The sequence below is a fragment of the Zalophus californianus genome, chromosome 17 (assembly GCF_009762305.2).
Source record: "Zalophus californianus isolate mZalCal1 chromosome 17, mZalCal1.pri.v2, whole genome shotgun sequence".
Lineage (NCBI taxonomy): Eukaryota > Metazoa > Chordata > Mammalia > Carnivora > Otariidae > Zalophus > Zalophus californianus.
The window spans coordinates 17,737,096-17,759,861 of NC_045611.1; the positions used below are offsets into that span (position 1 = coordinate 17,737,096).

Genomic DNA, 22,766 nt, shown 5'->3' on the forward strand with positions numbered 1-22,766 from the left:
GCACCAGGCATGATTCTAACGGCTGTTTCATTTAAATCTCAGAACAATCCTGAGAGTGAGCACGGTGCTGATCTGCAGGGGTGAAGAGGAAGCAGAGACCCAGACAGGCCCAGTCACTAGTCCAAGGTCACACAGCCAGGACATGGTTGAACTGGGATTTGAACCCTGGCAATTATGCCTTTAACCATTAGGCTAAAAGACTAAAAATTGATCATGGGCAAACTTTTAAATAATTGACTTAACTAATCTGGTGATCACGCTGATCTCAGGGACCTCCTGGGAGTTTGGGCAGCTCTGAGCTTCCCTCAGCCCAAGGAGCTGATGGGAGGAACCCCCACTCCCCCCCACCCCCCCACCGCGCCCACTGGCTCCTGGGCTCCTTCCACAACAGCTGAAGCCCCAGGAGAAACCAAAGATGCGTGAGTGACATGGGGTCTGTGAGCTCAGGCTTAGCCTGCAGTGAAAGCAGGACACCTGAAGGTCCCACCTGGAGCACAGGGTGGTGCCCTTACCTGGTGGCAGCTGTTTCTATCGGTTCCTGACCCGGAAATCAACCCCTGACCATAGTGACAACTCCAGGGTGGGTGAGGGACAGTGCCTGCCATGGAACACACAGCCCCGGGCCACAGCCTGCGGTGCCCTCAAAGTCACGTGCCTGGGACCAGCGCCAAATGCTGGGTGTTCCTGGGATCTTCCTGAGTCAGGGTGGGAACATGGCACACAAAGAAGAGGCTGCTGGAGAGTTCCACCCAGTCGGGCCCCACTTGGTGCCTGTCTTCCTCCCAGGGGGTGTCTGGCTCCATGAGTTGGCTGGACTAACTGGAATCCAGGGCAGGTCACTTCTCCCTCTGAGCCTTGTAGGGTCACTCCTCACTCAGCCTGGGCACCCAGGGCTGTGAAGGCAGGAGCACCCAGAGAGAGCCCAAGGGGGACAGCGACCACTGTCCTCAGAAGGATAGCTCAACCCAGGGTTGGGGGGGGTGCTTTCTCAAGGACACAGAAAACCAGTGACAAATGAACCGCAGGTTCATCTCAGACCACAGAGCCCACCCAGAGGCAGTTAGCCGAGGGACTCGGTGGCATCTGGTCAGCATGACTGACTAGAAGCAGAGGCAGGCAGCCCTGAGGACAGACACCCTGTGCCCCACAGCAGCCCCCCTCTCCCTGCTTGCACAGATGACAAGCTGGAGCAGCAGCACTCCCTGTTTACACACTACAAGGACCCCTGCCGCCTGGGGCCCGGAGAGGAGAAGTCCTGGGCCATCGGTGAGCTGGGGCTGGGGGCAGAGGTTTGAGGGTGGGGGCACCAAGGGGGGCCGGGGGAGGGGAGGGGCACCGCCGAGGCCTGAGCCCACCATGCCAAGGCCTGACACTACACCAAGGCTGGGCTCCCTGCTGGCTTCCCAGGGAGACTTCAGGCCCTGCCCCCAAGACCCCACTGCAAGGGGCAGGGGAAGTCAGCTGCCCAGGCCTGAAGCCTCACTCAGACCTCCCGCCCCAGGGAGGCGGCCCTCCTAGAGGCTGGTTGGGCCCTGCCCACAGTGGCCACTCTCACCTCCTCGTTCCCAGGTACCCTGCTGGACACAGACAACCTCTACGACGAGGAAGTATGCACCCCTGACAATCTGCAAAAGTAAGTAGCCAGCAGCTATGCCGCCACGGTCGGGCAGGGGAGGGTGGCTCCTGGGGCTGGGATGAGCATTGAGCATGGAGCTGGGTTGTGCTGGGCAGAGCAGAGAACACAGTTCCATGGGAAAGAAGCCTGTGAGGACCTCAGGGACTGAAGCTGGGGTGGGTGGAAACTGGGCCACCCTCATGCCCCGGGGGGCTGGTCCTCCCACGGAGAAGCCTCCCACCAAGACAAGGGGCTCGAGGTGGCATTTCCTACATCAGCACCAGAGTCCGGGCTCACTTTGGAACAACTTGGCCTGCCCTGAGCCCCATCCTGTTGAGGCACTTCCAGGAACAGGAAAGGGCCCAGAACCCCCCGGGGCGAGGCCAGGGCTGCCGAGATCCCTGTGGAAGGGCCGTGGGGATGGCCTGTGTTGCAGGGACCCTGGCAGCTGGTAGCCACAAATTAGGCAAATTAAAATACGAGCGGAGCTAACACAGACCGGTGTTTTCGAAGTAGAGACAGTTCCATCCTAGCCGAACTTCATACTTGAATCTGATGAGACTTCCATAAAGGGCACATTTGAGAGGCCAGCAGAACCAATTTATAACTCACAGCCTGAGACTGCACAGAGTCATGGCAGTGGCTCCTCACAGCTAATTTGAGCCAATTAATTAGATTATAGACTAAATTTGAAACATCATCCTATGCTGAGAAAATTATCTTTTTATGAGATGATGATTAAAAAATGACTATCAGTAACTCTTAGATCATTGATGCTGGAATTAATTATCAAAGGCAAAGGACAGTAATGGATTATATTTCTGAGATGTAATGATGTTCTGCATGTCATTAGTGTATTTATCTCAGGGCTGATAAAGACCTTGTAGGAACCCATGTTTGCTGGCTGTGCACATCCAGGCGCCCCTTCCATGGGTCCCGGCATGAGCCAGCCTGGCGGGTCTGTGCAGTGTCTGTCGGCGCCTGCCCTCTGCAGGTCTCCCGTGAAGGCTCTTCACCGCGGGTGCTCAGGCTCCAGAGGAAACCTGGCAGGAAGGGAACAGCAGACAGGAAGTCAAAAGACCTGGATTCAGGGTGTTAACACCCCAGCTGAGCACCTTGCACATCGTGTAGAACCTTGACCCACACTTAAGCACCTACATAGTTTCCTTCCTCCAAGGAATGGGATGAGAGACACATCCTATGTTTGTTTCTTTTCCAAGTTTTACTTAAGTCACCTCTACACCCAATGTGGGGCCTGAACTCACACTCTCAAGATCAAGAGTCACATGCTCTTCCTACAGGCCCCCCCCACCACCACGTTGTTCCTTTCTCAGCATGCCTGGTCCCCAAAGTGTCCTGGGGCCCACGGTGATCATCCTCGTGTCAGAGGAGAGCTCAGGAGTTGGGTGGCACAGCCGCTCAGAGCTAGATGGACCCAGGAATCCAGTACTGGAATAGGGCCTGGGTGCCCTCCTGCCTCGCCCAGCCCCCTGCTGACCTGAAACAACAGTCCCAGGAGGTCTGAGGACTTCGAGAAGTCCCTGAGGTTCCCTGCAAAGACCCTTTCCCAAAACAGGCCCCCCAGTGGCTCTGAGCAAAGCCCTGTTCTGCACCTCTGTCCCTGACTCGGCCCCAGGTTCTGGGCAATGCTGTGTCCAAACTTCAGCCACAGCTAAGCCCAAAGTGGACATGGGACATTCCTGGACAGACTCTGGAGTGGCACGGCTCAGCCAGGAATTCACAGGCTCACACTGAGTTTCCCTCCACCCCAGGCCCTTTTTGGCTCCACAGGGAAGACAGATCTTAAAACACTGGGTTTGGTCTGACCTGCTTCTCTCTCACTTGGGGATGAGAACGTGGCTCCAGGGCACCTGGGTGGCTCAGTTGGTTAGGCAACTGCCTTTGGCTCAGGTCATGATCCTGGAGTGCCGCCAGGATGAGTCCCACCAGGATGAGTCCCGCATCAGGCTCCCTGCTCAGCAGGGAGTCTGCTTTTCCCTCTGGCCCTCCCCCTTCTCATGCTCTCTCTCTCTCTCTCTCAAATAAATAAAATCTTAAAAAAAAACAAAACAGAGAACGTGTCTCCACACTCAGAATCTGGGGCCTGGGGAAGGGGGCAAGGGGCTCACCTTGCTTCCTGTGCCTTCCTGTGTGTCGAGCAGGGTCTTGGAGAGCGAGGAAGGCCGCAGGGAGTACCTGGCCTTCCCCACCAGCAAGAGCCCCGGGGTGGGCCAGAAGGGACGCAAGGACCTGCTCAAAGGCAACGGCAGGCGCATCGACTACATGCTATATGCGGAGGAGGGGCTGTGCCCGGACTGGAAGGCCGTGAGTCTGGGGTGGGCCGGGCAGCCAGGCTATGCCTGTAGATAGGGGACCCTTGCCCTGCACCCCTCAACAGCACGGAGCTCACCTCTGAAAACGAGATCGGTCAGTCCCACAGACCCTGGGGCCCATGTGATGCTCCCACCGCCCCATCCCGCGGCCCCACCCCTGCTCCCCAGGCCCCTCCTTTGCAGGATACCCTCTGGATCTAATAGGGATGCTTCTCCCCAACAGGAGGTGGAAGAATTCAGTTTTATCACCCAGCTGTCTGGCCTGACTGACCACCTTCCAGTGGCCATGCGGCTGATGGTGTCTTCAGGAGAGGAAGAGGCATAGACCAGCCACGTCATTCCGAGCAGTGGGGCCTCTGCCAGCCCTTTGAGCCGCAGCACCTCTCTGGCCATGTCCTCTCCAGCGAGTGCCCCTGGTGCTGGGGGAGGAGGGCAGGGACCCGGGGGGAGCCTCGGTCAGTCCCGGGTGAGCTGGAACCAGCGCCGTCCTGCACCTCTGGGCACTCACCGTGGACGGAGGAGTCAGGCCGGCCTTGGGAGCCGCAGCTGCCCAACAGTGCCATTCTTTCGAAACGTGATTTTCTACAAATCTACAGCACAACCTAGTTTGTAACCCGGGGGTTAGTATGAGAACCGGGTTTCGTACTCTTTGTATCTCTTCTCAAGCTTCGTCCAGGGTTCATTATTTTTGTCTGCTGCCATGTTGTGTCGCATGCCTGCACCCTCGCATGCACGCTGCCCGCATGTCACATGCCACGCCGTAGCCACACAGACCCCTCGCTCGGGCCTCACCCAAGGCCAAACTCCAAACACGATCAGAACCAGCCAAAGAAGCATTTCTGGGCACAGGGCCACAAGTTCCCGCCTCCAGCCCAGACGGCTAGCAAGCAGGGACCGTGAGGGCTATGTCCAGTTACCAGCAAGGCCGGGCTCTTCCCAGGGTCTTGCATTCAAGGGCGATTACATTTTAAAAAGAAAAACAGAAAAAGTTAAGAAAACCACCCTTCACTTTAGAGGGTCTGCAAACCATGAGGGAGAACACTGCTTGGGGTCCCCTCTCCCAGCCAAACAGGGCCCCAGAGGCTCCCCCAAGAGACTTCAAAGTGGGCAGAGGGAATCTGAGGAGAGGGCCAGGGGGACTTCAGGTTTTCCAAATGATAGATTTATAGCTTTTCTGTCAAAACCAACGCATCCTCTTCTTTCTGCCTGATCCCATTTCCCTTCTGGACACCTCTCTGGTTTGGGACCAAGCTTTCCCTGGCAGAGCTCAGGAACTGTCTGCCTGCCTCTGGGTGAGGCTGCAGCTCTGTCATCCCAGGCCCAACCTGAAAGGCGACCCAGGGGCCCTGGATGAAGGGCAGGAAGCCAAGGTGCAGACCGGCCTGTCCCCTCACCCTCACCAGTGTGGAGGCTGGGGGTAAAGGCCGGGGGCCACTGCTTGCCTGGGGCAGCGAGTGGTACTGGTTGGCATCCAGGCCCGTAGATACCCACTCTGCCACCATGTGACCAGGACCAGACCTGGGTACTGGGCAGGAACTGGCAGAGCCCGCAGGTGAGGTCCGCAGCTCCCCTCTCCATGGCAGCACTGCCTCTGCCTACCTGCCTTTTTTAAACACACCTGGGGATGCTCCCCACAGTCACGCAAGGGAGGCTGGTGTCTGTTTCCCAGTACAAGGACCCTCCAACTCGGAGGACTGTTCTTGACAACCCCCACTGTCACCTCTCCTCGAAGCGCCCTGACCTTGTGCCCACCTGGCTCAGAGCCAGCTCTGCCCAGCGAGGCTGGGGAGTGCACCAGGACCCTTCGAATACTAGAAGCCTCCTGGTGCCGGCGCGCTGATGCTGTGCCTTGTCACCCACCTGAGCTGCAAGAGGGATCAAGACGGGGGCCAAGCAGCCAGCCAGAGGCTCTTCAGAACCATACACACGGGGGCACTGGTTTGTTCAGGGCAGTGTCTGGGCTGAGGGCTTTGCTGCCAGGAGCATTCCCTGACCAAGCCCTCCAGCCCCACCCTGAGTCCAGAGCCAGGACGGGCTGCTCAACCCTGAGCACACAGTCCCACCTGGACTCTCTGCTGTGCCTCTCCTCTGAGGGCCTGGCCTCCAGGGCCCTGGCTAGGCTCCGTGGGGTCAGAGGGGCCCCCACTCCCAGGAGCAGCCAGGAATCTCTGCTCACATAGGCAGGGCCCAACTGAACACGCTCGATGCCTGGATGGCAGGACTGAGCCAAGGCCTTCAGGCTTCGAGTCAGCCGTGTCCAGGAGAACAGGAGAGACAGAGGCCAGGGTTCCTGAAGCAGAGAAACGCTGGCCCAGCCTCCATCCCTCCGAGGAGCCACCTCCCTCCCAGGGCAGCTCTCCGGGAGCCGCGGCACAGGGGGCACATGCTTCTCTCCCTACTCACAGGGCGGCCTTAGGCAAGTCATACCTCCCTGTGCCTCGGTCATTTCCTGTCCTAACAAGGTCGCCTCTGCCCAGCCTGGCCCTGGCATCTGGAGCCGGGCCAGCCTGCATCCCACCTCCCCTCGCCCGTCCCTCTGGCGCAGCCTCAGCACTGAGGCCACGACTGCCCAACCACACGTTTCATCAAGGCTGTGGACTCCTAGGACCATGCACAAGCCAGACTTTTCCATTTTGATTTTTTATAAAAGAGAAAACACTATCAGGATCTCAGATTCTGTGGCATCTAGGCCTAGGAGGGGTGGACACAGGGGTCATCCAAATCCCCACCCAAGGCCCCACGCCTGCCCCAGGCCCAGCCTCCTCCACAGAAGCCAGGAGGCAGGGGTCAGCTTCGGAAGGAAACGGTCATTTCCATTTGTCCAAACCACCTTGAGTTTTAAAGTATGAATATTAACCTTGATGCTTTTTAACTATTGTATTAACTTGCTGAGATTTAGAAATACTGTTTTAAAGGAAAAAAAAACAATTTTTTAATTTCTGTATTTTTTTCTGTATTGTATCCTCATGGGACATTAGGGGTTTTATATGGTAAGCACACCTAAGGTTTTGGTAAAAATATTATCAAATATATATCCAGACGATTCTTCCCTAGGAGAAAAACAATCTTTACACCTGATAAAAATATTTTGAAAAGAGAGGTGTTTTTTCCCTTTACTGGTGCTGAACGGAAGGATGGATAATAAGAAAATAAAACTGTGAGGCTCAAGGCTGGTGTTCTCTTATTTGAGTGGCAAGCTGGGGCCAGGCTGTGGGGGGCCGGCCTTTCCTGCCTTCCCCCCAGCAGCACGGGAACAGAATAAATCTGCCCTGAACCGCCAGAAAACCAGGCCACCTGGGTTCCTACTATCTCCTTGTTCCCTCTGCAAGTGGGAATAAAGAACGAAAGGCACCTTGAGTGAGGAGAAGCCAGGCTGGGACCACCTCAGGACTCCCTGGCCTTCCCCAGCAAAGCAAGCGCCAGGCTGGAGTGGCTACAGCGTACCCATCTGCCCCAGGCCTCCAAGGTGGCGGGAGGTCCTTCTGCTAGAATGGGGGCACACAGGAAAAGGCTTTACCTCCTGGCTCCTCCTCCTGATGGCTGCTTTCCTGGGTCTGCATCTCAGGAAATGCTTCAAGACCACCTCTTCCCTATCCTCTGAGCAGCAGCCTGCTGTCCAGGTGTCAAGTCTCAGTCACGGGCTGATGCTGCATACGGAGGCCAGACACTTACGGATATGCCTGGATAACGTCACCCAACACATGAGAAGGACGGCCCTGCCAGGGTCTTTCAGGCCCAGGGCCTAGCCACAAGTCAGCATCCCAACCTAGATCTAGAAGCCCCTCCCAGCTGAGAGCACACAACCTGCCTGGCCCAGCCCGCTCCCAGCACAGCACAGGGACCCTGCCATGTGAGAGCTTTCTGAGCACTTCGGAACCACGGCGGGGGCGGGGGGGAGGGGGGAGCTCCCTGGCCCCTCCTCGGTTTCAAATTCAGTCAGCAGCTCAGCCTGCCCGTCACACCCGAATCGAGGAACTGGCGGGCACAAAAATGCAAAAAGGGAAGAGGGCTCCTCGGAGCCCAGAGGCCTAACTGGGCCCTGAAAAGAGCGGGACCTTCACGCCATTCAGAGCCCAGAGCCCTCGGGCCACTTTATTTCGCAACAAGTGAGGGTCAGCACCCGTCCTTCCGGGTGTCTGACAGCGTGAAATCCATGGTGACGTCCCCAGTGCGGGGGTGGAACTCCACGGTGTAGCTGACGGTCCGAGGGCCGCCCCGCGGAGCTCTGCAGTCCGGGCTGGTGAAGAAGTACACAGCCTGCTTGCAGTGCGGGTTCCAGCAACAGTCCTCCTGTAGAAGCAACAAGAAGGCAGTGACGGCAGAGCCCCCTCCTGGTCAGCCTCCAGCCCAGGCAACTCACAATGAGAAGCTGCCGCTCAGGGCCAGGTGACCTGGGGCCACGGAGGAGTTTGGACCTGGCTGCCTATGCCAGGGGTACCCAGAGCAGTGCCAGCTCTCAGGGCGGGCCTGCTCTGGGACTCACGTACACAGCACTACCTTGTCCTCTGCAGACTCCAGGAGGCCGGTGCTGATGGTGCTGTCAGGGGTCAGGTGGTATTCCATCCACAGGACGGCCCCATGGCTCCTCCCAGGCCTGGGGGTGGGGGGATGTTGGGCCAAATAGAAACAGCCACGCAAGAGACAGGCAGGCATAGCCACAGCTTCCCTCTGCCTTCCAGAAACCTCTAATCTCTCCTTCCTACTCGATCAGGAGGCTGCTAATACCACCTGGCTAAAGGCCACTTGGTAAAACGCTAAGCAAAAAGAACCACAACCCAAAGCCCCACTTGCTCCCTGCAGCCTGGCCAAGCAGTTAGAGGAACCACGGGGCCGGGGTGTTTCCTCAGGGAAGCAGCAGCTCCTCCCTCTGAAGGGAGCTGGAGCTGGACGGCCCCACTGTGCCTCACAATGAGCAGCCCTTACCAATTCCTAACCTGCTTTAATTCCCAGCAGAGTTCAGGAAAAATGGCCCAGTGAGTAACCATAGCAACCAAAACTTACGTTTCTGTACAGCTCTGATTGTCATGATGCTGAGCTCAAGGGGAGCTGCAGATGTAGGGGGATGTGCAAAGCCCACTCTGAATCTCCCTCTCCACCAGCACACACCCAGGGGCTATGGGGACCTGCTAGAGACTCAGGGCCACTTCGGACCAGGAGGGGCAAGGCCCAGACAAGAAGGCCATTCACCCCACGTGAGAGCAGCCGAAGTAAGTGCTTAGCCACCTGGGCAGTAACTAGACAGAAAGCAGGCCCCACCCTCTCTTCCCCCACTTGCTGCACCCTGGAACCTGTTCTTACCTCCTCAGCTCAATGGAGCCCTCAGCACGGACCGGGTGCAGGGGGACCGGGTGCCGAAAATCAAAGGTCATGATCTGCTGGGGCTCGGACAAGCGGCGACATGGGTATTCCCACAGTGGGTGGGGCTCAGCCTCCTTGCTCTCCCTGAAGTCCAGGGCACGCTGAGAAGGTGAAGGGGAGGTGGGGGTGTACAGAAACAGAGACAGAGCCAACAGCCTAAAGATAAGGGACTCAGGTCCAGTCTCCAAGGTCTAGGCCCGTGGTCCTTCACCTCCTTGGCCCAGGTCCCTGAGAATAACTGCCGCAGTCACCTGGCGCAGTGGGTCCTCACAGAAAGACCACAGGCACCTGGATCAGACCAGCTGCCTTCTCCATTCCCCGCTGCTGTGCACAAGTGTCTCCTCAGTGAGTCACTTCACCTAAGCCTCATTATCTCCTTTTTAAGATGGGATGACACTCCTGGTCATGAGCTACTCTGAGGACCAAATGTCTACAGTGGCAAAAAAAAAAAAAAAAAAACATCTGGCACTTGGACACTCGCCCATTCAGTGACCCTTCCTGAGCACTACAGCTGCCAGGTCACGGCGACATGAGGCTCCCAGTCTAGAGGGAGACAGGAGTCACAGTGCCTGCGGACACTAGCCTCCAGCTGAGAATGGGGCTGGGTAGGAAAGCTGCCCCACAGGTGATCTCTGGGCTGCTGCCTGAAGGTCACACACGAGTTGGCGGCAAGGAGAGTGTATAAAGCCAAGCAGTGAGGGGGCACGGGGTGCAGCCCAAGGCACAGGGGTGATGGGTGGGGTAAGAAATGGGGCCAAACTCAAGATCTACATGTTCACTTGCACTGTGTAAAGGAAGGCCGAGTGGGAAGGGCAGGACGCTGTGGCCACGCGGAGTGGGGGAGTGGGATCCTGCAGGGTGGAACTGTGGCCCCACCTACCTTAATCATGTCATCCATGATGTGCACATCAAAGCCTTCGCAGTCACCACAGGGACTCCGGATCCGCCACAGGTCCTGTGAGGAAGGCACAGCCCTTGTCGACACCCAGCTGGGGATGGACATCACAGGTTCTGTAGAGCAGCATGCCGGCATCCACACCCACCCACAGACACAGAAGCGTGGTCACAAGAGCAAGAAGGGTCAGTGAAGTTGGGCTGGGGGTGCCCCAGCCCCAAACCTGAGGCACACCTTGCTATTCCCGCACACTTGGAAGAGACCCCAAGGTCGAAGGGGCTCAGAGATTTCAAGGATCCAGGATGGTCATTCAAATCTGCCAGGTCTCACAGGACCCCAAGTCCTCACCTACAGGGGGACAATCTGCCAGAGCCACTGGGATGGGTTTTCTTGAGGAAGAAATCTGTAAACTAGCTCCTGAGGCTCTGCACCTACGAACAGAGCACGAGGACAATGGGAGGGAGGGGACCACAAGTGCACCCGGGCCAACCAATTTTGTGTCCCATTTCCAGGATACATGCCTGGGAATGAGCATCATTCCCACATTCCCTCCTGGGCCATGAAAGCCAGAACCCCCGTGGAAATCTCATGAGGCAAATAAGCAACATGGAAGAAATGCCCAGAAAATAAGCGACAGAGCCACTGAGCTGTCAATGGATGAAGCTGCTCTAATCAAAGAAATATCAAAGGAGGTTCACTCTACTTCTCAGGTTGAAAGCATTTCAAAATCCTTTTAAAAAGAAATGCCTTTCCCAAAACGACTTTGTGACTGGTTCTGCTTTGATGAGAAAATCAAAATGAAGCTTTTCAATTTTTTCTTGCATAAAGAACCTGACTTTCCATCTCAAAATGCTTTTAACAACTGGAGCGTCAGCTCTTCTTAAGAGCAGAGCAAACCATGCAGCATGTCTTCTGAAACTCTTCATTTATGTTTTTTAATTATTCTGATAAGGGATAACTGTAAAATGACAACACACAGCCACTTCCACTTCGTATGCCAAATTACTGCATTTGTACAAAGGCAAGCCTTTTCCATTCAACCCTGCAGTGTGCTGATACAGAAAAGGACAGACTCCCACCATGAGGACTCACACTGCTCCACCTGCACCCAAGATCTCTGCAAGAAAACAAGGCCCCTCCCCTCCCAGCCCTTCTGCAACAACTTGTGGGTGGCCTACCCTGAACTCCACGACCACGGCGTGCAGTGAGGCAGCCTGGGGCATCACCACAGCACCGGGCCCCAGCTGCTGGTCCACAGCGGTCCGCACGTACCAGAAGTACAGGTTGTGCCATGGCAGTAGGCTGGTGGTGAAGAACGGCTCCCCCAGCAGGAGAGAGACCTGGCAATCAGAGCAGGAAGTAGGACCAAGGCATCAGAATGATCCAGCTAAAGAGTGAAGGCACATTACAAGTTTCATGGGAAACACGCAAACAAAAAGGCATTCATTCACTCACTCAGGCAACCAACGAGCATGCCAGGTCTGCCCCTGCCCTGAAGGACACAAAGATGAGCAGACACGAGCCCCGCCCTCAGGAGCGCAGAGAGGTGAAGAGGGGATCCTTGTACAGCGCGGTAAGCTTTGCCAGTCAGAGGCGAGGAAGGGACATGTGGAGGGAGCCCAGACGGAACAGCATCAGGAAAGCTTCCTGAATGGCATCCTGTAGGTAGATCCCCACTCCTAGCTTATCATGACAAACTGTTACCAGTGCTCCTCCAGCAGGCTGCCTCACTAGGTTCTGAGCACCAGAGAAGCAGGGAGGTTGGCAGCACAGTATCCCCCCACCCTGCAAAGTACTGGCGCCGAGCCGATGATCAGTGAATGTTTGCCAAGTAAATGAACAAACACATGAATAGGAGTCAGAAAAGCAAAGGACCGGGGATTCGAACAGAGGGATACAGGGGCAAAAGCATGGGTGTGAGAGCAAGGCCCTTCGGGAGCTTGTTACACAAGCAAACAGGGTAGAATTGGTAAAGGGTGAGGCCAGAAAAGTGAGGCCAGAGGAGCCAAGTAGCCCAAAGGCAGCTGATGGCAGGCCAAGGGGACTGGACCCTATCCTGGAGGTAAGAGGGGATCTCTAAATGCTTTCATCAGGAGTTCCAATGGAAGGAATGTGTGTTAGAAAGAGCCCTCTGACAACCAAGAAGCATGTGGAGACCCCACCCACAGGGAGCATGGGCACAGGAGACGACTTGGCTGAGTACTGCAATGGACCAAGCAAGGAGTGGGGAGCGTACAGAAGGAAGGAATGGGAGACGTGGCAGATGCTGAAGAGACAGGGCACCCAGGGCTGGGCCCAAGCAGAGGGGCATCAAGGGAGGGGCCGGTGTAAGATGATACCTGGTGTCCAGCTGAGGTAAGGAAGATGCAGAAGGAAACACTGAAGACAGAAAAGAGTTGGTCCTGCAACATTGGAACAAGGCAAGAAAGCCTGGTCTCACCCCTTCCAGTCACCACTCTAGTGACCTGGAGGCTAGCCAGTGGCCATTATCAGTGGCTTATAGAACAGGAGGATTTTTTTTTTTTAAGATTTTATTTATTTATTTGACAGAGAGAGACACAGCGAGAGGGAACACAAGTAAGGGGAGTGGGAGAGGGAGAAGCAGGCTTCCTGCGGAGCAGGGAGCCCGATGCAGGGCTCGATCCCAGGACCCTAGGATCATGACCTGAGCCGAAGGCAGACGCTTAATGACTGAGCCACCCAGGCGCCCCAGAACCGGAGCTTTTTAATCCTCATCTATGAGAAGGACAAAAAAAGTGCAACTTGTACTGAGTGTTCAGACAGCGACATTCATAGCAGCCAAAAAGTAGAAACAACCCAAGTGTCCAGCAACTGCTGAACAGATAAACAAAATGTGGTCTATCCACGCAATGGAATATTCTTCAGCAATAAAAAGAAATGTACTGATTTATGCTACAACATGGATGAACCCTGAAAGAAGCCAGTCACAAACAGACTACACATTTCATATGATTCCATTTATGTGACTGTCCAGAATCAACAAATCCCTGGACAAAAAGTAGATTGGAGGTTGGCTAGGGTTTGGGAGGATTGGGAGGATTGGGAGCAAGTGGGAAGTGACTGCTAACGGGCACAGGGTTTCTTTTTAGGTGATAAAAATGTTCTAAAACCGACTGTAGTGATGATTTTACAACCTTATAAATATACTAAATCACTGAATTTCACACTTTGAGTAAATTGTATGGTATGTGAATTATATCTCAAAAATACTTTCTCAAAAAAAAAAAAAAAAAAGGCACGGGGAAAAACGGGCAAAAGAAAAACTATGTCACCAAACTAGACATGCAACAGCTACTGAGCACGTGGAAAGGTGCTCAACATCATTAGTCATTAGGCAAATACAAATCAAAATTATGAGACATTACCTGCTAAAATGACCATAATAAAAATGACAGACAGTACCAACTGTTGATAAAAATACAGAAAAATTGGAACTTTCATACATGTTACTAGTGGGGATGTAAAATGGTATAGCTGCTTTGGACAACAGTGTAGCAGTATCTTAAAAAGTTAAACAAAATACCACACAACCCAGCAATTCCAAGCCTATGCATCTAAGAGAATTAAAAACATGTATCTTCACAAAGACATATATATATATATATATTGTGAGCATTGATATATATATATATATCAATGCTCACAGCAGCAATGGGAGCACCTAGCTGGCTCAGTCAGAGGGCATGGGACTCTTGACCTCGGAGTCGTGATTTTGAGCCCCATGTCGGGCACAGAGATTACTTGAATAAAAAAATCTAGCTGCATCAGTTCCCTCCTAAAACTAAAAATAAAAGAAAGAGAAAGAAATGTTCACAGCAGCATTATTTTAAAGGCCAAAAATAGTTTTTGAAACAATCCAAATATCCACCAACAGGTGAATGGAGAAACAAAATGCGGCATGGCATAATATTCAGCATTAAAAAGGAATAAAATGCTGACACATTCTACAACATGGATGAACCTCAAAGGTGTGACCAGTGAAAGAAGCCCAACACTAAAGACCACATATTGTTTTATTCCACTTATATGAAATGCCCAGAAAAAACAAATGTATAGACAGAAACCAGATCCATGCTTGCCTGGGGTTAGGGGCTACGTGATGGAAATGCTCTAAAACTAGAATGTGCTATAGCTGTACAACTCTACAAATTTACTAAAAATCACTGAATTGCACACTTGAAATGGGTTACTTTTATGGTATGTCAACTCTCAGTAAAGCTGTTTAAAAACAAAAAAAGGTGGCAAAGAAAGATGATCGATTCCAGCTTGAAGGGCCTGTGGGATATGTAAGGAAAGCTATCCAGATGGTACCTGGACATGATCACCCAGAGAGAAGACACAGAGGGAGAGGGCAGGGGGAGGGGCAGAGGCAGAAAGAGAACCTTAAGTGGACTCTCCAAGAGGGCGGGACTCGACCCCATGACCCTGAGATCATGACGTGAGCCGAAACCAAGAGTCAGAAGCTCAACCTACTGAGCCACCCAGGCGCCCCTAAAAAAAGCAGTCTCTTAAGGACCTAAAAAGAAACATGTTAAGAAGGCCTCTGGGTCATGAGGGTCCAGGAGCTGGTGAGAGGAAATGTGCGGGAAGACTGTGTTTAGTGTCTCAGGTCACTAAGGGGTGGGAGTAGTTTCAGAGGCACACGGGGTGGGGTGGGGGTGGTCAGAAGACCAACTGTGGGAAACAGAAGATCAGAAGATCAACCACACTGGTGGCAGGAAGCAGAAAGGCGAACCAAAATACGGGAGCAAAGGGAGCTGGAGTGCTGTAAAAGGGTAAGGCAGAGAGGACACAATACGCTGCTATTCATCCCAACAGAGCCACCCTCCCTCGGACGCAGCAGAGATCAGCTAGAGTTGAGAGCAGCGCACAAATCTGCATACCAGGCATCTCCGCTTTGCCTGGCCTTGTGGCTGAGACAGGTGTGGGAGCCACCATGCAGCCGAGAGAAGAGAAGGGGGCGCTCAGGCCAGCGCAGTGCTGGGCTGTCCGTGCAGGGACAGAGCCCTCGCCACTCACCTTTTTACCCTTCAAGTCTGCAGACGTTACCAATTCAGGCCGTTTCTCTATTATATTAATTTTATCTTCCAAGTGGTTAGCCTTGAAAATCTTAACGAGAAAAAAAAAATGAAAGTATTGTTTTTGTCCAGGGGAAAAAAACATCTCAAAGTTGCCTTGTCTGTTTGCAGTTTTCTGGCCAAATAGTTCTGGAGGACCACTTTTATCTGCTTTGTGAAAATTCTCTCCTCCAGGGGCATCCTGTGCACCAAAGATGAGATCACTAGCAAAATGTTGTTAAGAGCAAAAGAAATTTCTCTTGCAGGCATATGAGCAGGACTCAGCAATAGGCTTGTAGTTCTGGGAGTTTCTTTCAGAGAGGAAGAACTCAAAACCAATCACTGGCCAGGGGGAGAAATACCATCACAGAACCAATCAGTCAGGCCAGCTTGTGAGCAGTGACTCCCTGGACACTGGGTCGCAGAAACAAATCATCAATTCAGTTGTATCACTGCAAACATTTTAGTTTTGTTAGTTTTATGTGAAGTGAGGAGAAAAGCCATAAAAAGAAAGGAGAGTCTGAATGTTTGCTGCTATCCAGGGACAGCCCGAGAAGAGTTCTGAGCCAGCTCTCAAGATGGAGGGGGTTCTCACTAGCTCCCGTAGTGCCAACACGGCATCAAAGCGAACAATCCTAGATGCAGGAAAGCAGGCCCCGCCCGGTCCCCCTGTCAGTTCCATAACAATTACCACTTACTTTTCTCATCAGTCTGTGTGAAGCTGCTGAGTTCTCTACTGTAAATACCTAAAGAGAATACCATGCCCTTAGTTGTGGGAGATTCACTTGACAGAGAAAGAAATTAGAGATTAAACACCAACATGATCATTCCAAGGCAGAAGGTACCACCAAACCAAGTCTACCTGTGCTCATTACCCAGGAGGACAGCACCCCCTTTCTTCTTTTTCCAAAGACTTTTGAGAGACAGAGCAGGGGCAGAGAAACCGACTCCGTGCTGAGCATGGAGGCCACACAGGGCTTGATCCCCTGACCCTGAGATCATGACCTGAGTTAAAGGCAGACACTTAACTGACTGAGCCACCCAGGCATCCTTGCACCCCCTTTCTGCACTGACCCTAGCAAGATGCAGATGCAAACACCCGAGCTGCAGCTCTATGGGAATAGCTACAGCCTGACTCCTGCCTGCACACGGAGGCGAGCAACCCCAAAGCCCCACATCCTTGGCAGCTGTGCTTGCAAAGAGCCCGAGTCACAGAACTGTGTACCCAGACCACGCAACATTCGAACTCAAGAGCCGCCTTTAGGAAGCTAGGAGAAAGGCACATGTCCAGTACCTGCTCTGCCCCAAGGTGATGGGCCAGCAAGGAGAGCAGACTGCCGTCACTGACACACAGGCACACGCTGGCCGGCTTCAGCACCTGCAGGAGAAGAACCACCTCAACACAGGTGTTCTTATAGTAGGTCAAGAAATTCTTGTTGGCACACTCACAGAAATGCTTCCCTTCTCCTGACCCCACCAACTCACTCTGTGATCCTTCAATCCGATTCTACACCCTCAACACCCAGCTGGATCTTCTTGCGTCCCCACAGTCATGCTTGCCTTCCAGGCATTACGCAGCCCCTGCCCTCCAATGTACCCACCTCACCAACCTCTCCCCACCCAGACCTGTCAGGAAAGACTCCTCAAGCTGTCCTAAAAGGCCCAGCTGAAGACCTGCCCCACTTGCTGGAGGTCACCTCCCAGTCTACAACAAGCCTCTTCCCTCTCTGGTCACAGCACAGACAACTGTGGGCCTGTCAAGTGTCTCGCCAAAGGCAGGGATTACTTTACAGGTCCCAGATCCCTTTGAGAGAAATGTAAGACAGCTGGGATCTTCCCTCCTGCAAAAATGCATGCATTTGCATATCTGCACACATATTTCTACATACAACTCCAAGAGGTCCAAGAGACACCCCTCCAAACCCTATGTGTGGTCCTGGCCTGAAAGACCCCTGCTAAAGGCAGCAGGGAGCAAAGGTTTTTAGGCAGGACAGTTATATAACCAGATTCATATTTTAGAAAATTTTATTTTATTTTTAAAGATTTTATTTATTTATTTGAGAGAGAGAGAACGAGAGATAGAGAGCACGAGAGGGAAGAGGGTCAGAGGGAGAAGCAGACTCCCTGCTGAGCAGGGAGCCCGATGTGGGACTTGATCCCGGGACTCCAGGATCATGACCTGAGCCAAATGCAGTCGCTTAACCAACTGAGCCACCCAGGCACCCTATTTTTAGAAAATTTTAGAAAAGGAGGCAGATGAAAGAAAGGACGGGGTGGCTGAATCCACTGGTATCATCCACAGGAACTGCTAGTGACCACAAAGGCGACATGTTTAGAGGGACAAAGGCAGGGGCCGAGGTGAGGCTCCCAAGAAGAGGCTCTCACAGGACAGCAGAAAACTGAAAGCAGAAAGTCCAGTAACATGCTCCCTGGCTCACCACCTGAGGGCCCACCCAGAAGCCACCTGAAGACCAGGAAGCACAGAAATCAAAACCAACGAACTATAAGCAAGCAATGAGCTGGGGCCCACGGGACTAACTCCTTCTTGCCTATAACCACCCAAGGGACTGGACACTGACCGTCCTCAGGGCCTGGACGTATTGGTCAGTTCTGTCCTGATCATTGATCTCTCCAAACCGAGGCCGGTTCCAGAGCAGGTGAGCTTGGCAGTCGCACACGGGGCGTGATGGGTAGACTCTCCCATTTTTTTCAGGGCTAGGCCAGGAAATGAACAGATGGACACATATGATGAGCATGACCTGCTAGGCACTGGCAGGCATAAAGGCATGGCACAGGGATCTGCCCAGTAGAACTGAGATGGGCCATGGTGGGCACATCCTCTAGAGGGCATGGGTCTAGGAGCTGGCTTACAAATGGGCATTAGAGGTTAGAGGGCCCCCCAATTCAAGACTTCTTATCTAGGGCTCTTCCAAATGGGGGCCCCGCAACCAGGACAGCCTCTTCTAGTACAGGACAATGGGCGCTAACACATCCAGTCACAAAACTTTTACTCTTATTTCATTCTGTTCAGACACAAACCTGCCCACTCGTGCCTCTACAGGGTCTATGAGGCGAACTTACATAAGTGCACAGTGTCACCGGCCCAGGGCACAGCCCTCCCCCCCCCAACAAGACTTGGGACATACCTGGTCTTCTGGAGGCTGTACCATACACAATAGTCATCGTGGTGGGCGACCAGGCAGAGGCTTGAACCTTGGACAATGGGCTCTTCTTGTGGCAGGAAGTACACACACTGCATCCAGTGGTCCCGCCACTGAAACAGGGAACAGAGAATCAGGCGTCCCCAAGCTGCAAAAAGAGCAACGCTTCTAATCTAGGAGTCAAAATCCACGCCCAAAACCCACTTGCAGGGAGACCATGCTGTGGACTACAGATGCCTACTCTTGCCAAAAAAATAAAGAAGAAAATTCTCAAGTCAGAGAGGCCAATGGCTGGAAAGCTTGCTGGAACGCTACTGGCTTTAGAAGGATACAGTGCAGCCCAGGGTAGCAGTCTTCAAGAGGAGTTCAGGACCAGGGACTCTGTCCCATGTACGCGCGTGTGTCCACGTGCATGCCTCCACCTCACGTGTGTGTGTGCGCACGTACAGGGAAGGAAGAAGGGAAGCAGAGAGGGAAGATAGGGGAGAGAGTAAACAAACAGAGCAAATGCTAACCGTTGGGAAATTTAAGTAAAGGGCATATCAGTGTTTATTTTCATTTTTTCTGTGGGTTTAGAATTTTTCCAAAATAAAAAGTTGGGAAAATAGTACAGAAAGGTCTTGTTCTGTTTATTCTTTTGAATTACAGTTTTTAGGGGCGCCTGGGTGGCTCAATCGGTTAAGCCTCCAACTCTTGATCTCAGGACCATGAGTTCAAGCCCTTTGTTGGGCTCCATGCCTAGTGCAGTGCACTTATTAAAAAAAAATAAAATAAAAATAATATAAAATCATTTTTAAAGACCTGAAATACTCTAAATTGTGAAACAGTTTACAATGATCCAGAGTCAACTTTTAATAAGCTCTGTTCATCTTTTTTGACACTACAAATCCCACATACAGGATTCTTTGCTAAGAAAAACCAAAGGAAAAAAGCTATATTCACATGAACACCTTTATTACAGATTTAGACTAAGCAAAACCTGGCCCCAACCCAAATGTCCAGCAGCTCAGAAATGGATCTACAAGTCCTTATACAGAATATACAGAATATCAATCAGCAGACGCTAAAGATGGTAACTGAAGACGAGTGCAGCATGAAAATACAGACATCAGCACCGACAATCTCATGTATGTGGAAAGAGATCAAAAGAGGGAAGTTCTTTGCAGTGATAGGACCCCGAGTGACTTTGGATTCATTTTTGTTTTACACAAGGTTTATTACTCTTACAATCTTTAAGCCTCTTTTTAAAAAAGAAAGAACTGTCCTAAAAAGTGGATACCTGGTGCAATTCTGACGAGACGAGTGTGTGCTCATTCTCTGTCATCAGCAGGAACTAAGAAAAACTTGGTCCCTAGGAAACTCCCAGGGCACCGCTGGGTGAGGATGCAAACAGAGCTGACACCAGCCCCACTTCACAGGAACGCATTCTGTCCTACCTAGATTTTAATTTTAACCGACAGGCAGGTGAACGACATTCCCAGGTTATCTAAAATGTCTATCTGAACATAAAAGTCAGAAAATGACAGTGTAACTAGACACATTATAGCACAAGTAAACGCTAACAAGGAGGAAAAAAATCGATTCTCTAAAACCTGTTGTTCATTCCTTACTGGGCAAATTGACCCAAAGACAAGAGAAGCCTTCCCCAATAAGGCTCTCTGACCATCACGTCCTCACAAGCCAGCCTCCCAGGTCCGAACGCTAAAGGGATGCTGACTGAAGCCACTGGCCGAGGTGAGAGAGACTGAATATATTTCAGACCAAGAGCAGTTTAGTGAAGTCATGAGGGAGATCCATTAGCAGCTCTTCAAATTTCTAACAGTCCATAAGTCACTGCCGATAAAGGAAAGACAAACCCATCAGGAGACAAGCACCCACCACTGCTGCCTAGACAGGAGGCCCAGCTCCGATCACTGGGTCAGGCCTCAGTCTCAGTTTAGGCATTATGTGGTTACCCAGCACATCTTGTATGAGGATTGAAGGGGAAAAAAAAAAAAACATACTAGTGATGAGGGAGCAGAAGGCTAGCTGAAGACAAAGCATAAGCTGACCCTGCAACCTCTCCCCACCCCCTACTTCTGGATGGGACATGTGACAGTCTTCCAGGAATCTCCCTAATATATTAATGTTAACACTTTGCTAGAGGGGGAAAAAACCTTAACTTGACAATGGCAAGCCTCCAGTATCTTGTAGGTGGGGGCCTCTTTAGCATATGAAAGTTCTTCTGAAACCTCCCTTTTCCTTAACTTCCCCCAACTCCCAAGTATATAATCACCACTCCTCAAGATCCCAGGGCAGGAGCTCTTTATACCCACGGGTCCTGTCTCCGTGCTTTAATAAAACCACCATTTTGCACCAAAGACATTTCAAGAACTCTTTCTTGGTCTTCAGCTCCGGACCTCACCCCACTAAACCTCACCTATATTCCAAAACATCAGTAGCACTGTGAAGATATGCAAATGAAAGTATTCGCATTTTATATTCTTACGCTAATTTTGTACCACCGCCCTCCCGGAGAGGAAGCAAGCGGCCCTAGTGTCCTTCTCAATTCTGCGGGCGAATTCTGACCAGCCCCTCCAGCCCCCAAACACTCGGCCTGCGGAAGACCCCCTGAAGACCAGGCTGTGCAGAGTTCATTTGCACTGCTTGGAGGCACACCCGCCCAAGGCCAAGCAACTGGAGGGGAGAGGGGCGAGGGGGGACCTCACAGGCCCGGGGGTTGGGGGTCGGGAGTTACCAACTGCAATCCTGCAGCAGTCATGACCCTTTGGCCTAAGCAGTAACTCAGGGGGCAGGGGAGCCGCTCAGGCCATCCCCCGATGTCACCCTGCGTACACCTAGAACAAGCAGGCCAGCAATCAAGAAAATCCAGTGCCCAGCAAGTAGTAAGAGGACAACAGAATACAGAGAGAATGGTACCCAGGGCCTCCCAGGTAGAGAAGGGATGGTTTTTTTTTTTTTGGAAATGTTGGTGAAGTTGGTGGGGTCTGGAGCCAATGGCCAAGACGTCTTCTGTGCAAAATGGTGGTTTATTAAAGCACGGCGACAGGACCCCCGGGCAGAAAGAGCTGTTGCACCGGGGCTGTGAGGGGTGGCTGATTATATACCTGGGAGTTGGGGGCAGTAAGGAAAAGGGAGGTTTCAAAAGGATTTTCGTATGCTAAAGAGGACCTCCAAGATACTGGAGGCCTTGCCATTGTCAAGTTAAGGTTGTTGTTCCCTCTAGTAAAGCATTAACACTAAGACAGCTGTGAGTTTCCTGCTGGAATTTAGGTTATTGATAAGAATGCTTTTTTCTTGTAAATCACGAAGACATTTTGTAAACTGAGGGAGACTCTTGTCTTTGATCTCTGTTAACCATTTGTTTTTCCTTCCCTTAGCTTTAGGGCAGCAAGAGTGCCTGAGGAATGTCACACAGAGCCCACCTGGGGGTGGGACTGGGGGCTGCAGGGTGTCAGCTTGTGCTTTGTCCCGAGTTTGCCTTCTGCTCCCTCATCGGAAGGAAGGTTTGCATTCTCAGCCCTGAAGCACCTTTCCACTTTTCCCCCCTTTGAGTGTGTGTATAGAGGGTCGACAACACATGCACTCTTTTCAGGAGAGAAAATTCAAAAGATATAAAAGGGTCATGGAGTGAAAAGTTAAGTTTCTTTTCCACCCCTAACCTCCAGCCCCCTTCCCAGAAACAATCATTTTTACCAATTTCTGTAAATTCTTCCAAAGATATTCTTACACGTACCCACCACACACGTAAACTCAAACACATATATTCTCATCTTTAATAATATGAATGTTGGCATGCCACATTGTTCTGCACCTCTATTTTTGTATCACTTAATGATCATCCTGGAGATTGTTCTCCATCAGTGCTAAGGGACCTGCCTCACCCTCTGAATGGATATTAGGACAACAGACTTAGCCAGTCCCCTACTGGTGGCTTCTAGATTGCTCGTCTTTTTTATCAGATCAGGACTGTAGTGAGTATCCTGGCACACGTCGTGATACACATATGCAACTTTACCCAGAGCCTCAATGTCTAGAGGTGGAGTCTCTTCCCATGGTCACAGACTGGGTGTCCCCACAATCCACGGACGCTCTGACATTCACCGGCCTGCTTTTCCCCACAGCTCCACCCAGAGCACATCACCAAACTTTCTGAACTTTATCACTAACAGGTGGAAAATAATGTCTCACTAAAGTTTACATCTGCACTACTCTTATAAGTGAGGCTGAACAGCTTTTTGCGTGTTAAAACCCTGCATTTCCTTTTTTGTAGTTCACATCCTCCGCCCACTTTCTATTAAGCTAGAAAAGATTTTGAGGCCATGG

At 52.0% G+C, this 22,766-nt stretch overlaps 2 protein-coding genes across 10 annotated transcripts in view; one reads left to right on the forward strand and one right to left on the reverse strand.

Annotated features, from left to right (window-relative positions):
• SMPD3 (sphingomyelin phosphodiesterase 3) overlaps positions 1 to 7,116 on the forward strand; it is an 82,119-nt gene extending 75,003 nt beyond the window's left edge. For all 4 annotated transcript variants that reach the window (XM_027618857.2, XM_027618861.2, XM_027618862.2 and 1 more), the window contains exons 6-9: positions 1,177 to 1,266; positions 1,570 to 1,633; positions 3,778 to 3,940; positions 4,172 to 7,116. In XM_027618857.2, coding sequence (XP_027474658.1) covers positions 1,177 to 1,266; positions 1,570 to 1,633; positions 3,778 to 3,940; positions 4,172 to 4,273 — 419 coding nt within the window. In that variant the 3' untranslated portion in view covers positions 4,274 to 7,116. The remainder of the gene's footprint in view (positions 1 to 1,176; positions 1,267 to 1,569; positions 1,634 to 3,777; positions 3,941 to 4,171) is intronic.
• An 823-nt stretch (positions 7,117 to 7,939) lies between these two features.
• The window catches only part of PRMT7 (protein arginine methyltransferase 7), a 44,159-nt gene continuing 29,332 nt past the window's right edge, over positions 7,940 to 22,766 (reverse strand). For 3 of the 6 annotated variants that reach the window (XM_027618852.2, XM_027618853.2, XM_027618854.1), the window contains 10 exons: positions 18,426 to 18,553; positions 17,859 to 17,994; positions 16,574 to 16,657; positions 15,978 to 16,025; positions 15,242 to 15,331; positions 11,380 to 11,541; positions 10,187 to 10,261; positions 9,247 to 9,407; positions 8,446 to 8,542; positions 8,062 to 8,238 (listed from right to left, as the gene is read on the reverse strand). In XM_027618852.2, coding sequence (XP_027474653.1) covers positions 8,062 to 8,238; positions 8,446 to 8,542; positions 9,247 to 9,407; positions 10,187 to 10,261; positions 11,380 to 11,541; positions 15,242 to 15,331; positions 15,978 to 16,025; positions 16,574 to 16,657; positions 17,859 to 17,994; positions 18,426 to 18,553 — 1,158 coding nt within the window. Of the gene's footprint in view, positions 8,239 to 8,445; positions 8,543 to 9,246; positions 9,408 to 10,186; positions 10,262 to 11,379; positions 11,542 to 15,241; positions 15,332 to 15,977; positions 16,026 to 16,573; positions 16,658 to 17,858; positions 17,995 to 18,425; positions 18,554 to 22,766 lie in introns of all 6 variants that reach the window. The other 3 variants (XM_027618851.1, XM_027618855.1, XM_027618856.1) reach the window with 3 other exon arrangements.